Source organism: Orcinus orca, chromosome 12, assembly GCF_937001465.1.
Source record: "Orcinus orca chromosome 12, mOrcOrc1.1, whole genome shotgun sequence".
NCBI lineage: Eukaryota > Metazoa > Chordata > Mammalia > Artiodactyla > Delphinidae > Orcinus > Orcinus orca.
In genome coordinates, this window is record NC_064570.1 from 49409620 (window position 1) to 49427385 (window position 17766).

Consider the following 17766-nt stretch of genomic DNA (forward strand, 5'->3'; position numbering starts at 1 on the left):
AATTTGAAGCTCAGGAACAAAGTATGGTGGTGTTAGTTTGGAGAACTTCTCTTATTTCAGCAACCACAAAGTCGGACTATCCTGTCCTGGAGTAGGTCAAAACCAGCTTAAGCTCGTCTTATCTCTATTATTTGTTTGAAGGTGCCCCAAGGAAACACTGACTATCAACAATAAAAAGTCATAAGGCCCGTGTCTGAGCACACAGGTCTGTGGGCCATGGGGCGTGCAGCAGGGTGGCTGAACTCAGTCTTGGCCTCTGAGAAGCACATGTGTTCCTGGAGCCACAGGGCCCTCTACCAAATGTTATCCTTTCCTTCTCATCCATTATTTCCTGCCATTTCTACCCCTGCCTGCAGCAGGTAGCCCTCTACTGAAGGGGGACAGAGAGGGCAGCAGAAAGCTTTCGGTGCTCAGTGCAGGAGCAAAGCCTGGTTCTCAGCCCTGCAGGGAGGAATCTTCCCCGCTTGTGATGGCCCACCAACTCAGTGGTCTGACAATTCCTTGACCTGCTCGACATCACCCCCTTCACCTCCATTCTCCTTCACTGCCCACTCCAGGGCCACACTCCAGACCTTATCATCACCGGGAACCATATCACCTCTAAAGACTTAAACTCAAATATCCTACTTTCCAGCTCAACCTTTTATTCTTCCAGTTTTCTCACTCATTCACTCCCACTAAACCACCTTCATCCCCACAAAATATGCTCCTTGACGTCATCCAGCCCTCTGGCCTCCCCTTCCATCTGTCAGTTCCATTCTGACCCCCACTACTCCCTTCCCTATCCACACTGGGTCTCACAGCCAAGCACATGAACTACTCTCCCACCAGCACCTTCGGTTCTCTGCTTTTTTGTCCTCGTGACCCACTTATCTAGCAAAACCCCAGCTCTGGATCCCTCTAGCTAGTCTGCTTTCTGCTTCTAGTTGCATGCTGCTGAGCACAGCTAGAGGAAATCACACCGCTAATTGCATTGATGCAGCAACAAAAAAATGGCTTCCAGCCTGAGCTGTGTCATGCCAGGGAAAATTGGTTTTCTTTCCTTTGATCAGCTCTCATGTCCATTTCCTTTTTCAACAACTCCAAGTCTTCCTTAAGCCTCATACCAAATTCCTAGCAGCAGATGATGACATGGTCTGTTATTTCATAATTGAATTAAAGGGGCTGGAACTGCCCCCACTTCCTGTGGGCTCACTCTCCCCTCCCCATCCTCCCTTTCAAACCAAGGTCAAAGGCACAGGCACACACACAGGATATGAAGTGAAGACAATCTCTGCCCTCAAGGATCTTACATTCCAGAGGCAGCTAGACCTGCGAGCATGATGCTATGATAGAAGCATGGAGGAATGGAAGTATGTGAAAGTGGAAAACATCCAGAATAAGAAGCATCTGAGACTTGCTGGGAGACCAAGGGAAGAAATTCACAACAGGGGCTTCTGAGCTGTGATTCATTATCTCCCCCTCCATATCTCTCCTCTTAATGGCACTACCATTCTTTTTTTCCTCCATTATAAAATGTGATAAAACATATATAACATAAAATTTACCATTTTAACTGTTTTTAAGTGCTCATTTCAGTGGCATGAAGTATATTAACACTGCAGTGCAACCATCACCACCATTTATGTCCAGAAAAAATTTTTTCCATATTCCAAAACTGAAACTCTGTACCCATTAAACAACAGCAACACTGCCATCTTTTTATTCACCCAAGCCAGAGACTCTGGGTGACATCCTAGATTCCTCTTCCTTCTCTTCACTCAGTTCTGCATTAAATCTAGCACCTGGCCTAGCTGATTTCACTTCCTAAACATCTCCTGTCTGTACAGTTTTAGTAGGTTCCTAAATGGTCGCTGACAATCATCTTGCCCCCTTCTCCCTGTTTGTTGAAGGGCAAATGGCAGACTTCTGGATGGTTGCCCTTCATGCTATACATTCTGCTTCCGCAACTCATCCTCACATACCTTGGACAGGAGCCACTGGGAGGTCCACATGCTGTCTCATATCTCTGTGCCATTACACATGCAGGTCTCCCAGCATGAACTGAATTTCTCTTCCTTGTGCACCTGAAACACTAGTCATCCTTCAAGACCCAGGTTAAGTGTCCCCTCTTCCCTGAAGCCCACCTAGCTCCTCATCCCCACCTCCCTGTTCCTTCAGATAATACTGAATATTTCCTGGTGAGTGCTTTCATTATACTTTAATCTTATTCTTTATCACAACGTACTGTAATTGCCTATTTCCCCTTGCCTGAAGGGAAAGAACCATGTCTAATTCATTGCTATACAGTGCTTGGCACCAAGGCTACCATGTACTGTTGTTCAGATTGTGCCCTGAGGCAACCAGCAGTGGCTGAGATCCAGCCTATACTTTACTTGCCAAGCTCTGCACCCTGGCATGGGGCTACCCCTGCCCGGGGGAAACCGTGCTTTCTTCTAATCCTCATAAAGCAGCAGTGTGGCATAGTGGTGGATCTGGCTGTCACACAGTAGGGGCTTGAATGTTAGTGTCCTCTCTTTCTGTCCCTGCTTCACTCCTCTATCAGCCAGTGCCATGGCTCCTGGGAGTGGGGCCAAGTGTCATCCCAGTCTCCAGACTCCAGTCTCCTCTAGAGCCATGAAGGACATAGAACCCTCAAGGGGCATCATTCTTTGGAGGAGAGCTTCCCTTGGCTCCTCTTCTATTTAGGTTATGGTTTAGGGGCAGGTGTCTCTGCTAAAACTAAACAGTATGTTACAGCCTTTAAGGATTAAGTAGCATCTTAGAATTTTAGACCTACAGAATTTACGGGGCTCTTCTAGTCAAGGGGATGGCAAACACAAGCAGGGAGGCCTCCTTTCTCCCTTTCCTTGACCATGGTATGACATTGCCAATCAATCACAACAATATCACAAGTTTGGGATGTCTTAGAATCCTCAGCAGGACACTAATACAGCAGGACACAGAATTGACATTTAAAAGAAAACATTTCTTATCCTTGATCTAACACAACTCCTTATTTTAGGAATAAGGTGAGGACCTCTGTTCTCCATGACCCTCATTCCTCAACTCTGTCCCTTTATCTCTAGTTAATCTTGACCTGGGATGATTACCACTGATCATTTCATGAACATTCTTAGATGGCTCCCTTCCCAGCAAGTCTTTCCTGAGCAGTCCTATTCCTTGGAATAAAGCTCTAGACAATTTAGCACTAAGAAACTTAGCATGTTTAACTTCAGAGAGCTGCTACAATCTCCTCACTTATTTGATGGAAAGTTGAAGTCCAGAGATTGAAGAAAAGTGATTTGCCCGAGACCTCAGAACAACTTATGACTATGCCGGGTAAAGTCCAACATTCTAATTCTTGGGCCATGGCTCTCCCTATTATACCTTCTTGTGGCTGAGGTTCATTTCTTATTAATACTCAATGCATGGAATCATAGACTTTGGAGTTAGGGTTAGCGTTAGCGTTAGAATTATATACAGTACCTTTTCCAAACTTCCACAGAAGACAGAACTTCCTTTCTCCATGTTCCATGTCATGTGAGTGTATCAAAAGGGACATGTTAAAATCTAGAGGTTTTAGGAAGCAGGAGATGGGTGTAGTGGAGAATTGCTGAATCTGTATCAGTCAGTTGCTGTTCATCCACTGCCTGACTATATGACTTGGGCTCTGGGTGGGCACTCCCTTTGCTCACACTTTCCTAGACCAAAGCCCTGTCCTGAAATGATCACACATTAACTGACCAGACGATTTAGGGCTCTAGCCTCTCCCATCTAAATGACTGTTTCCCTTAATCTTTAGGTAACACACGTCATCTACAAAAAAAACAAACAAAAACAAACAAAAAAAACACACCAATAACGGAATAGAGCAAAACCTGCAAGTTGGAGAGATTTTTTTTCCCTCTCTACATCCTGACCTCCTTATTTGGTGGCTGCAAATAAAACAGATTAGAAACCAAAACAGACTTCCTTAATCCATTTATCCTAAATAAGAATGTAGTGAACTCACGGTTAGAGTTCTGTAAACTATTTTTAAAATTTGATCCAAATGTAGATTGGGTTTATAAATGGTTGACGTGGCTATTGGGTGGATGAGAAAATGGAACTAAGAAGTCTTAGAGGATTATCCTGTGATGTTTTTATATGAAAGAAAGAGGCACTTCAGCCTCACTGGGCAATAGATGTCCAGTCAAACTTTCAGCAAAATTATCAGTCTCCTGAGGTATTTTTTGCCCTGCTTCTCTCTCTAATGCATTCTTCCATTAGGTAAATCCTGAATTCTACCCAAGTGAATGTACTGGCTGGGCTCATGAGACAAAACACTGGTAATCCACAAACTGGTCATCTTATAAGTATCAAGGTCAGATTGGCCACTATTTTGATAGCCAGCTATCAGTCAGTCAAGGGCAGAGACTCAACTTCTTTGATTCTCTAGCATTCTCTAGTCTGTTCTACCATCACCTTTTCCTTGGTGAACTCCAACTTACTTGTCACCTCTTCTTTGACTTTCTCCCTGAGGCCCTGGGCTAGAGTTCAACACTTCCTCTTTTGTGTCCTCACGGGACTTTCATGTAACTCTAACATGTTATCTTTGAAATCTTTGAAGTGACTTGTTTGTTTATAGAGATTTCCTCCACTAGACTGAATTTATTGCCAGAGTCAAAATGACTCATTCACCTTTGTAACTCCAGTATACATAACAAAGTACTTGGTACTAACTAAGCACAGAACAAATAATGGTTGAATAATCCATGAATGATAAGTGAGTGAAAGAGTGGTCTGATACAAATGGTCTTTCAATTCCCTTCCATCTTTCTGTTCTGTGATCATATTTATTATTACTCTTACTCAGAACTAAACTCTGTGCCCATGCCAAAAGGGAAAGAGTAAGGAGGGAAGGCAGCTCACCCTATAGGGTGTTTTTGCTCCCTCTTGGAGGCTGTGTAACTGTGTAATACCCCCTTTTTTTTTCCTCAAAGGAGATTCGGTCACTTACAGCACAGGTATGCCAACTCCTCCATCCAAGTGAGTGAACTCCAGGTAGGCTGAATTACGAACATCTGGAAAACTAGATAAGGCATGATAAGAAGGCATGGAAGCAGCACCACTCTTATCACTTAATATCATTCTACATATATATATATTTCTCTATCAGTGAAGTACGGAAGGACACTGATTTATCCAAAGCACTGGAGTATCACTGTTTTGTTTTGTTTTTTCCTGAATATTTCTTCTACTCCACTGAGTAAAATATTTGAAGCCAGAAACAGTTCAAGATCAGGTTTACTTATTTGTTTGCTTACTTTAGATGCTGGCCTATGTAAAAGGGTATGACTGATGAAAATCTCTGGGTACTCCAGGGGTAAACAAAACTTCATAGATTGAAAAAGCAGTCAAACAGCCCATAAACAAAGAACTCCTTTTGCGTTCAAATACAAAGATACACTTATTCTTGGAGTGTTAGCTCTTTCTTTTCCCCTTCTGGACCGGAAGATCAAGGTTAAATACGTTAAAGGGAGCAAGATTTCCATACCAAACTTAACAAACCTCTCCCCTAGGAGAAGTGGGATGGGGAGGGGGAATAACAAGCTCTAAAGAGAATTCTGCACCTGGGGTCAGGCTTGAGGCCCTCCTTGGAGTGCCTCGACCCCTTCTTTTCTTGTGGTTGTCCCACCACGAAAAAGGTATCTCTGATGGTAGGGAAATCGTCCAGCAGGGCTCTCAGGCTGTTGCAGTATGCCATGATCTGCCCCCGAAGAGCATAGTGAGACATGTGGTGGTTGAATCTAAAAAGTCAGAAGAAGAGATGATGTACAGAGGTGAATCTAAGTTGTTTCCATCTCTCACGGAAGTTCCAGGATATAAGTCCCCGGAGACTTTTCAAAGAGAATAGAGGACCTCTGTCAAGAAGAAACGTCTGTTTTGGTTAGGTTGCTGTTGTCTGAAGGCAGAGACATGGATCTCTTCCAAGTGCCTCTTAGCCATCACTTCTGATACTGCTTCCTCCGTGTGTCAGAAGGCAGTTTAATTTGCTTTTATCCAGTAGGACTGTGGCTTATTTAAACACAAACCAGCTGATTAATTGTATGGATTTCTGTATAATACTGTTGTTTATTGAGTTCAGAGTCATAAATCAGCATGTGTAGTTCACATATACTATACTTACTTCTGGCAATATTCAGCTATAACATCTCTCTTGACTTTCCCAATTTCATCCTGTGATAAAAGAGAATGACAGTTTTCGTATTAGACAGTTGGCTATAAGAATTCCCCAAGCTAATACATCTGTACAAACTTATAGCTAAGTTAAAGCAGGAGAAGGCCACACAGCTGACATATTCTTTCTGAAGGTCAACCTACTGGGGGATATTCCTCTGTGGGTCTTTCCTACTCCAGCACATCTTGTGAGTATGCCAAGAATTCAAGGCCCTTACCACTCTTTACCTGAACCATTTCTCAGGGTTATGTTTGCAGAGAGCAGTCTGGAGGGATGAGGTAACATCTCTCTCTAGAAAAAAAAGCAGGTGGATTCCCAAGCTCAATGTTACTCAACTGTGACACAAAACTGCGTGTACCTCGGCTCCTCCATGTTGCCCCTGTGGAACCTCGGAGGCAAAAGGAAATGGCGCAAACATGAGGCTCATGAGGCTGGCTCTGCTGTGAGTAACAAAGTTCTTTGTCTCTGACCTAGGAGTCTTGTGTCCTCTGCCAGCATCCTCAGAACAGTAACAGGCTAACTTATTAGCTTATAAGTAGGCTAAAATCCCAGACCTTGACAAAAGTGACAATTACATTGTCTGAACCCTTTCTAATCTGATAGGCATTGGATATTCCTGAAGGGCAGTTAATGAGCTAATATACTTTTCACTTGGTCAATATTTTTTGAATATTTTAGTTAAAAAAGTAATTTACTTAATTACTTATCAAAAGGAGTCCTTTGCCCCCATTATTGCTCAGCAGTAATCTAGAAGGTCTAGCCTCCATCATATCCAATTTGTAGAACTTGATTAGGTAAATTGAAGTCCTTCCTTTTCAGTCACAGGTATGAACAAAGCCTAGAGATTGTGAACCTTGTCATTTCATTCCCAAATAACTATATATTAGCCTAAGGACTTCTTCATCAAAAAATTAATGAATAATGAAATAATATCCATAAAATTAAGCAACACTTTTAATTGACAAAGGTTTGAATTTCATAATACTTCTCAAAAGATTAGGTTAGTATAAAACTGTTTAATAGAAACATGGTGGTAGTGTCTGAAAAACCAAGATAACAGGTGAATTTGATGGCAAGAGCCCTTGTGTACCTTGTCTACACGCCCTAAGCACCTGTGGGTCACTCAGGAGTTGTCAAATGTTCCAGAGTAGGTGCTGAAACTAGGTCTGCTTAGAAAGTGACAAAACAAAATGTGCCCTTGGAAAAATGCACATATTTTAAAAACTAGACTGCAATTAGCTTGAATTCCTTCCTTTCTAGTTCTTACTGAACTCTCTTTTTCATTTCTTTATATTTTCAATAGTTCTAACCAAATAGGCTGAGAGCAACAGGTTCCAAATTAAAAATTTTTATTTGTTCAAATGTAAAAGATGATGAGATCTTTAAGGAGATCTCATCTTCCTACTTCTTACTACACTCTTCCTTCTTACTACACTCACGAGGTTCTTCATTCTGTCAGCCATGGCTTGTTTCCTGAGGAGGAAGGCGTTCAGCATAATGTCCCGCAGCCCCACCTTTTCTAGTTGAATAGACACGAAAGCTTCCAGAGCCCTGACAAGTGAACAGAGACATGTGAGCCCAAGGCAGGAGGTAAATGGACATATAACAATAAGACTGGTGGACAGGAACACCTGGGGCTGCATACTGGGCACTGCAACAGGAGATCATGTGGCTCTGTTTCTGTGGTTCTTACCTGCTCCAAGTGTTTCTCTTATATTCAGTGGGGATGCTGATATGTCACCATCCTTGTTGGGGACCCCCATGTGCCTGAGGCATGCATCATCAGTCCCTCCTCACTCCCAAACTTCATAGCGTGGCCCAGTGTTTGTACTCCCAAGGTCCCTTTGTACCCTCCTGGTCTGAACTGTAGGGGTACCTGGACTGAAGTGGCCTCCTAAGGGTCCTCTTGACTAGACACATTGGTCTTAAATCTCCCATCCACACATTGGGAATGTGAATTTAGAGCACTCAAACTCTGGCCATGTGTCAGATTAAGGGCATCTTGAGGAGTAGAGTGGCTTTGCCTGTTATTTTTTTTTTCATTCTAAATTTGCCAGAATTAGACTAGAGTCTCATTGGTATGCCTCAATAAAATATTCAGAGTATTCATAATTATTACAGAATACAAATGTCGTATTCTGTAATACAAATTATTACAGAATACGAGATCAAGATATAATACGGAAACCCTGGTTTATAGATATATGTCTGTAGAGGCCGTGCCTCTCTGACAATGTACCATTCTATTATTCTAAGCAATGGAAAAACCCTTGTTAGAATAGTGAGGGTAGTTCTGTGCTTTTCTGTTTAAGATGTGGAAAATTTGGACATGCTCATATTCTTCTTCCTTATGTTCTACCCTCGTTGGAGTTTGAAAAATATAGAGAGAGGGAAGAAGGAGGGGAAGAAGGGAAGAGAAAGAGAAAGGAGAAGAGGGAGAAGAGTCGAGTCTGAAATTAGGAACCGTTGACTCTCCTTCATAGACTGGAGCATATTAGAAGGAGCTGAGCCTTCTTGGTGTTTTATAACGTTTTCAGACAAGGTCTTAAAAATTTAACACATGCTGGTGACTCTGGGAGTTTAGGCATCATTCAATCCCATAATACTGTTATTAACTGGCTTGAAAGAGGACACTTTTGTTATTATAAACAACCCTTCACCGCCACCCCCATGCAGTACCTTTTGGTAGCCTGGAATCTTTCTGAAGGATGAATAAGTGTGTCTGGGACTTTTGGAGTTGCAGCTAACAGCATGCTTTCTATGCCATTCACAATTCTGGAATTTCTTCTTCTGGTTGGACCCATTCCACTATGATTTCTCAGACCTGAGAAAGTTATTTCCTAAAATATTTCGAACCAAAGTGAATTAAATTTGTTGGATTTGTAAGTCCTGTGGTACTGACTGTAAAATTATCTCACAGCCATAACTGACCCCAAATACATGTAAATGGCTGGATACACTGGGGGTGGGAGGGAGTAGAAGGGAGAGAAGAGAAGGGGAGGAGAGGAGAGAGTAAGGGAGCAAACAGAAGAGAGATACCATTTTGCACAATGAAGGGGTGAGGCACTAAGTGTGACTATTTCTAGAATAGAGTTGTCTAAGGTGCTCTGAGAAAAAACTCTCCATTTTACAAGGTGGCTATTTGGAGTGCTTTGTATACTGGCCTCTCAAGAAATACAGCTGATGAACTTCATGGCTGCAAGATCTGAAAAATCATCTCAGGGTGCCTATTCTTTTTTTATTTTTTTGCGGTACATGGGCCTCTCACTGTTGTGGCCTCTCCCGTTGCGGAGCACAGGCTCCGGACGTGCAGGCTCAGTGGCCATGGCTCACGGGCCCAGCCGCTCTGCGGCATGTGGGATCTTCCCGGACCGGGGCACGAACCCGTGTCCCCTGCATCGGCAGGCGGACTCTCAACCACTGCGCCACCAGGGAAGGCCTGCCCATTCTTGTATGGCCTAAGCATATGGAGGTGGGCTGTATATGCTGCCCTGCATAATGTAATAATGAGGGAGGGAGAGGTGGAGGGAGGGTGGGGAAGGAAGAGGGGGAAGAAAAAAAGGGAAATCTGTATCTTCCAATATTCCTATTGGTTATGGAACTACAGGGCATGATGGATAGAATTCTTTTACATTTGTCTAAAATACTAACTAAAAGAAAAATATTAAGCCTTCAAAGGAAAGACTATTCTTCTTCAAAGAAAGAAATAAGTTCTCCATAGCTGAATTACTGAAGGACACTTAAGGAAAATGAGACAAAAGAAAAAAATCTTGGGTTAAAAAGGCTAAAGTTTCCATCTTGATTTTTTCTGAAGACTCTTGGGCTATCCCAGTCTCCTGGAAATAGTAGAATATACAAGTTCAGAAGACTCAAGAGGTCTTCGAAAGGCTATGAGTGAGCTAAGAGGGAAGAAAATAAGCTCTGTAATCAGATCCTAGTGCTGACACTCAGCTGGTGATCTTGGCTCTGTTCCCTAACCTTTCAAAACCTGTTTCCTCACCTAGAAAAAGGGGATGATGTCCTCCATCTCCTAGGGCTGCTGAGAGGACCCATGAGCTCAGGTATATCCATCACTTAGCTCACTGCCTTGCTGGACCATAGAAGCTGCTAAGTGGAACCCTTAAATCCTTGACTCCCTCAAGTTGCACTCAAAATCTCAACCATGACCATCTTTTGTTTCTATTCTCACTTTCTTCATTTTTTCCAGTCCCTTCCTACAAATATGATCACATCTATTTTATTCTTAATTCTCCGACCCCTCAAGCTTCCTCTTCAATTCTGACCCAACTTCTTAAAGAGTTATAATGGACTAAATGCTTGTGTCTCCCCCTAAATTCTTACGATGAAGCCCTAACCCCCAGTGATGGTATTTGGAAATGGGGCCTTTGGGAGGTAATTAGGGTTAGATGAGGTAATTAGGGTTAGATGAGGTCATAAGGGTGGGGCCCAAATCTGATAGGGCTGGTGTCCTTATAAGAGGAGGAAGAGACACCAGAACTTTCTCTCTCTCTGCCTTGTGAGGACAGTGAAAATGCAGACATCTGCCAGGAAGAGAGCTCTCACTAGAAGCTGATCATGTTGGCTCCTTGATCTTGGACTTCTAGCCTCCAGAACTATGAAAAAATAAATTTCTGTTGTTTAAGCCACCCAGTATATGGTATTTTGGTATGGCTGCCCCAGCAGACTAATGCAGGAGCTGTAAATATACCTTACTTCTACATTGCTATCATTCTGTCACTCCTTAACTCTGGCAGTCTGGCTTTCACTCTAACCCCCTTAGAACTGCTCTCTCAGAGTCAGCAATGAACTTTTGAGTGAACTTACCTCAACATAATAATGACAAACCCACAGCCAACATCATGCTCAATGGTGAAAAACTGAAACCATTTCCACTAAGATCAGGAACAAGACAAGGTTGCCCACTCTCACCACTATTATTCAACACAGTTTTGGAAGACCTAGCCACAGCAATCAGAGAAGAAAAAGAAACAAAAGGAATCCAAATTGGAAAAGAAGTAAAGGTGTCACTGTTTGCAGATGACATGATACTATACATAGAGAATCCTAAAGATGCTTCCAGAAAACTACTAGAACTAATCAATGAATTTGGTAAAGTAGCAGGATACAAAATTAATGCACAGAAATCTCTTGTATTCCTATACACTAATGATGAAAAATCTGAAATTAAGCAAACACTCCCATTTAGCATTGCAACAAAAAGAATAAAATACGTAGGAATAAACCTACCTAAGGAGACAAAAGACCTGCAGGCAGAACACTATAAGACACTGATGAAAGAAATTAAAGATGATACAGACAGATGGAGAGATATACCATCTTCCTGGATTGGAAGAATCAACATTGTGAAAATGACTATACTACCCAAAGCAATCTACAGATTCAATGCAATCCCTATAAAACTACCAATGGCATTTTTCACAGAACTAGAACAAAATATTTCACAATTTGTATGGAAACACAAAAGACCCCGAATAGCCAAAGCAATCTTGAGAAAGAAAAAGAGAGCTGAGGAATCAGGCTCCTTGACTTCAAACTATACTACAAAGCTACAGTAATCAAGACAGTATGGGACTGGCACAAAAACAGAAATATAGATCAATGGAACAGGATAGAAAGTGCAGAGATAAACCCACACACATATGGTCACCTTATTTTTGATAAAGGAGGCAAGAATATACAATGGAGAAAAGACAGCCTCTTCAATAAGTGGTGCTGGGAAAACTGGATAGCTAAATGTAAAAGAAAGAAATTAGAACACTCCCTAACAAAATGGATTAAAGACCTAAATGTAAGGCCAGACACTGTAAAACTCTTAGAAGAAAAGATAGGCAGAACACTCTATGACATAAATCACAGCAAGATCCTTTTTGACCCACCTCCTAGAGAAATGGAAATAAAAACAAAAATAAACAAATGGGACCTAATGAAACTTCAAAGCTTTTGCACAGCAAAGGAAACCATAAGCAAGACGAAAAGACAACCCTCAGAATGGGAGAAAATATTTGCAAATGAAGCAGCTGACAAAGGATTAATCTCCAAAATTTATAAGTACCTCATGCAGCTCAATATCAAAAAAACAAACAATCCAGTCAAAAAATGGGCAGAAGACCTAAATAGACATTTCTCCAAAGAAGATATACATATTGCCAACACACACATGAAAGGATGTGCAACATCACTAATCATTAGAGAAATGCAAATCAAAACTACAATGAGGTATCACCTCACACCAGTCAGAATGGCCATCATCAAAAAATCTAGAAACAATAAATGCTGGAGAGGGTGTGGAGAAAAGGGAACACTCTTGCACTGCTGGTGGGAATGTGAATTGGTACAGCCACTATGGAGAATATTATGGCGGTTCCTTAAAAAACTACAAATAGAACTACGATATGACCCAGCAATCCCACTACTGGGCATATACCCTGAGAAAACCATAATTCAAAAAGGGTCATGTACCACAATGTTCATTGCGGCTCTATTTACAATAGCTAGGACATGGAAGTGTCCATCGACAGATGAACGGATAAAGAAGATGTGACACGTATATACAATGGAATATTACTCAGCCATAAAAAGAAACGAAATTGAGTTATTTGTAGTGAGGTGGATGGATCTAGAGTCTCTCATACAGAGTGAAGTAAGTCAGAAAGAGAAAAACAAATATAGAGAATTGACTTGAGGACACAGGGAGGGGGAAGGGTAAGCTGGGATGAAGTGAGAGAGTGGCATGGACTTACATATACTACCAAATTTAAAACAGATAGTAGTGGGAAGCAGCCATATAGCACAGGGAGAGCAGCTCGGTGCTTTGTGACCACGTAGAGGGTTGGGATAGGGAGGGTGAGAGGGAGACGCGAGAGGGAGGAGATATGGGGATATATATATATGTATAGCGGATCCACTTTGTTATAAAGCAGAAACTAACACACCATTGTAAAGCAATTATACTCCAATAAAGATGTTAAAAAAAAAAAAGCAACCATCCTAGCTACTACATGTTTCCAAGGATTTTGAATCACATCAAAGAGAATGTTATTAATGAAAACATTTTGGAAGAAATAAAACTAGAGATATTGTTGCATCTCACTTCTCTATGTCAAACTTTTAACCATTTATTCCCAGAAGAGAAATTTGAAACATTAAGGCAAAATTGTTGGGTAAAAGATCCATTTGCTTTTTGAAACCCAGAATCAATAATTGAGTTCAACTTGGTGCCTGAAGAAGAAAATGAACTATTATAGCTCAGTTCTTCATACACATTGAAGAATGATTATGAAACATTAAGTTTATCGCATTTTGGATTAAGATAAAGGAAGACTTTCCTTTGATAAGTCGAAAGAGTATCCTGCTCTTATTACCATTCACAACAACCAGTTTGTGTGAGCTAGGGTTTTCAGTCTTAATCCAGAAAAAACAAAGGAAAGGAATGGATTAAATGGTGCAGCAGATATGCAAGTAGCATTATCCTCCTGTGTTACAGACTGGCATGAACTTATGAACAGGCAAGCACACCTACCACGTTAAATAAATCTTTTTTTTTTTAAATTGGAGTATAGTTGCTTTACACTGTTGTATAAATAAATCTTACCTGGTTTTTGTTTTTTCATTTCTTATTTTGTGATTTTTTATGTTTTGCATTTAAATGTTAATCTAGCACTGTATGTGATAACTTTATGTTTTAATTTTTGTTATATTTAATACTAATAAAATCATAATGTAATTAAAAAAAGAAAGTAAAAGGGAAAAATTTGCCATCTACAACTTCAAAGGAATATTATCAATGTGCCTAATCTAATTAGTGCATAACTATGTGATTCTCTGCCTCTTTATTACTTTTTTATCTTTGGAGTAAAAATTCTTTAAAAAAAAAAAAAAAAAGAATTAAGGGTCCAGAAATACACTCTTACATTTATGGTCAACTGATTTTTGTCAAGGGTGCCAGGACAATTCAATGGGGAAAAATGAGTCTTTTCAACAAATGATACTGCGACAGCTGGATAAGTACACTCAAAAGAATGAAGTTGGGGCTTCCCTGGTGGCGCAGCGGTTGAGAGTCTGCCTGCCGATGCAGGGGACACGGGTTCGTGCCCTGGTCCGGGAAGATCCCACATGCCGTGGAGCAATTGGGCCCGTGAGCCATGGCCACTGAGCCTGCGCGTCCGGAGCCTGTGCTCCGCAACGGGAGAAGCCACAACAGTGAGAGGCCCGTGTACTGCAAAAAAAAAAAAAAAAAAAAAAAAAAAAGAATGAAGTTGGACCCCCCTATCTCACACTACATATAAAAATTAACCATAAATGAATCATTGACCTGAATGTAAGAGCTAAAACTACAAAACTTTTAGAAGAAAACATAGGAGTAAATCTTCCTGACTTTGGATTAAGCAATGGTTTCTTAGATGTAACACCAAAAGAGTAAGTGACAAAAGAAGAATTGGTAAATTGGGCCCAGTCCCGAAAGCGATGGCGGTTGCAGTTGTGGGTCTTACTTCTCCTCCCTTGCCCTAGAGGATCTTCTCTTTTTCTCCCTTTCTGCCATTCCAGCAAGCTGCAAACCCTCTGAAAAAAATGCCTCTGCACCTCTAGCTCTTGCGGAGGTTGGTGTCTTTAGTGGAGTCTCCTATTTCAGGGGGACCTTCAAGATGGCTGACGAGTAAGACATAGAGATCACCTTCCTCCCCACATATACATAAAAAATACAACTACATGTGGAACAACTCCTACAGAACACCTACTGAACACTGGCAGAAGACCTCAGACTTCCCAAAAGGCAAGAAAATCCCCACGTACCTGGCTGTGCAGCTGACAGGATCAGGCCTGACACCAGGCTTGGTGTCAGGCCTGAGCCTCCGAGGTGGGATAGCCAAGTTCAGGACACTGGACCACCAGAGCCCTCCTGGCCCCACGTAATATCAATTGGCAAGAGCTCTCCCAGAGATCTCCATCTCAATGCTAAGACCCAGCTCCACCCAACAGCCAGCAAGCTCCAGTGCTGGACACCCCATGCCAAACAACTAGCAAGACAGGAACACAACCCCACCCATTAGCAGAGAGGCTGCCTAAAATCATACTAAGTTCACAGACACCCCCAAAACACACTGCTAGACACGGCCCTGCCCACCAGAAAGGCAAGATCCAGCCCTACCCACCAGAACACGGGCACCAGTCCCCTCCACCAGGAAGCCTACACAAGCCACTGAACCAACCTCACCCACTGGGGGCAAACACCAAAAACAATGGGAACTACGAACTTGCAGCCTGCGAAAAGGAAACCCCAAACACACGTTAAGTTAAACAAAACAAAATGAGAAGACAGAGAAATATGCAGCAGATGAAGAAGCAAGGTAAAAACCCACCAGACCAAACAAATGAACAGGAAATAGGCAGTCTACCTGAAAAAGAATTCAGAGTAATGATAGTAGATGATTCAAAATCTTGGAAACAGAATGGAGAAAATACAAGAATAGGTAAATTGGACTCATCAAAATGAAAAGCTTTTGTTTCAAAGAACACCATCAAGGAAGTAAGAAGATGATCCTCAGAATGGAAGAAAATATTTTCAAATCATATACTTGATAAAGAACTTGCATTCAGAATACGTAAAGAACTCTTATAACTCAATAATAAAAAAAATCCAATTTTATAAAAGGGCAAAGGATTTGAATTGACATGTCTTTAACAAAGATATACAAATAGCCAATAAGCACATGAAAAGATGCTCAATGTCATAAGTAATTAGAAAAATACAAATCACAGCCACAGTGAGATATCGTTTTACCCTCACTAGATGGCTAAAATAAAAAAGAGAGATAATAAAAAGTGTTAGCAAAACTCAAAACATACATATGTCCTTACAAAAACTTGTACATAAATGTTCATGGCAGCATTATTCATAATAGTTAAAAAGTAAAAACAACCCAATGTCTGTCAACTGATGAATGGATAAGTAAAACGTGGTATATACATATAATAAAATACTATTCATCAGTAAAAGACGAAACAAAATAAAAACGAAGTACTGGTACATGCTACGACATGGATGAAGCTTGAAGACACTATGCTAAGTGAAAAAATTCAGACATAAAAGGCCATATATTGTATGATTCCATTTATATGAAATGTCCAGAATAGGCAAATCCGTAGAGACAGAAAGTGGATTACTGGTTGCTAGGAGCTGAGGAAAGTGGGGAATGGGGATTGACTGCTAATGGGTACAGGGTTTCTTTTGAGAATGAGGAAAATGTTCTGGAATTAGATAGTGGTGATGATTGCATGGTCTTGTGAATTATACGTTAAAGGGGTGAATTTTATGTTATGTGAATTATATCAATAACAACTAAAAAATTCAGAAAAGAAAGAGAATATATTTTGTGTTACCTTTTGTGAAAAAAAGAAGGGCAAATGTATCTGGTTACTTTTGCAAAAAGAAATACAGGAAGGATAAAACAGAAAACAATGGAATCATTTATCCACAAAGGGTAGGGGTGGAGGAACAGGATATTTTCTGCTGGTTGGTTCTAGCTTATCAATATTATAGAGTCACATACAATGGAAAAATTACCAGCAAACCACTGAAAATTAAGAGACCCAGTAAGAATTTGATCATATGTCAGTTTGTATTAGGAAAGAAGGAAGGGAGGGGAAGAGGGAAGGAAAGAAGGTAAAAAGATAGGGAAAAAATGGTCAAAAAAGGGAGAAAGACAAGGAGGGAAAAGGGGAGGATGGGAAGAAGGAAAGGAGGAAGGAGTGGAGGAAGGAAGAGGGAGGGAAAGGGGGAGGGAGGAAAGAATGGGGCAGCCTGACAGTAGCTGGCGGTAGTGGTAGCACGCCTCAGGCTTCTCTATCTTACAGGCTGACCTTGACATCAGCATGACGGGCCCCTCAGGGAGTGTGATAGAAGGACGCCTGCTGGACAGCCACCATTAAAGCATTTTTCTGAGTAGCTTGGCATGCAAGGGTCACTTGCATATTTTCCACTCCCGGATGGAACAAGAGCTAAAGGAAGAAATGTGAAAGTAATTAGGAATTTCTCTCATAACAGAAAGGTGAAGTTGAGGGTGGGGATCACCACTTACTCAACATGTAAATGTATGGATCAAACTGCTGGAAATGTTGAGATCCTTGCTCCTCAGCCACAAGCCTGAATTTGGTCTGTCCATAAGCAGTGTTTCATCCCATGAAGGCAGGCTCCAGGCCTAATTGCTCTGTATCTGGACAGCATCAGGTTTCCCCAGTTATCAGAAAAGGATGAGTAGGCTCTGATTAATTAGCAAATATATGCTCAAAGGTAGGCTTTTGTAAAACTGCCAAGATTAAATTAGTGTTTAAAACATACACACACAAATACAAACCTGCACATACACATATAGAAGCAAAGAAGTCCATCTGAGTGACAGAGAAATGCAAATCAAAACTGCAATGAGGTATCACCTCACACCAGTAAGAATGGGCATCATCAGAAAATCTACAGACAACAAATGCTGAAGAGGGTGTGGAGAAAAGGGAACCCTCTTGCACTGTTGGTGGGAATGTAAATTGATACA

General features: G+C 41.3%; 1 protein-coding gene across 1 annotated transcript in view; it reads right to left on the reverse strand.

Annotated features, from left to right (window-relative positions):
* LOC101286846 (uncharacterized) overlaps window positions 1–11984 on the reverse strand; it is a 31898-nt gene extending 19914 nt beyond the window's left edge. The window contains 5 exon segments of the mRNA XM_049695321.1: window positions 4982–5053; window positions 5595–5771; window positions 6152–6201; window positions 7642–7753; window positions 8882–11984. Of these exon segments, the coding sequence (XP_049551278.1) occupies window positions 4982–5053; window positions 5595–5771; window positions 6152–6201; window positions 7642–7753; window positions 8882–9006 (536 nt within the window). The 5' untranslated portion in view covers window positions 9007–11984.
* Window positions 11985–17766: the final 5782 nt, after the last annotated feature.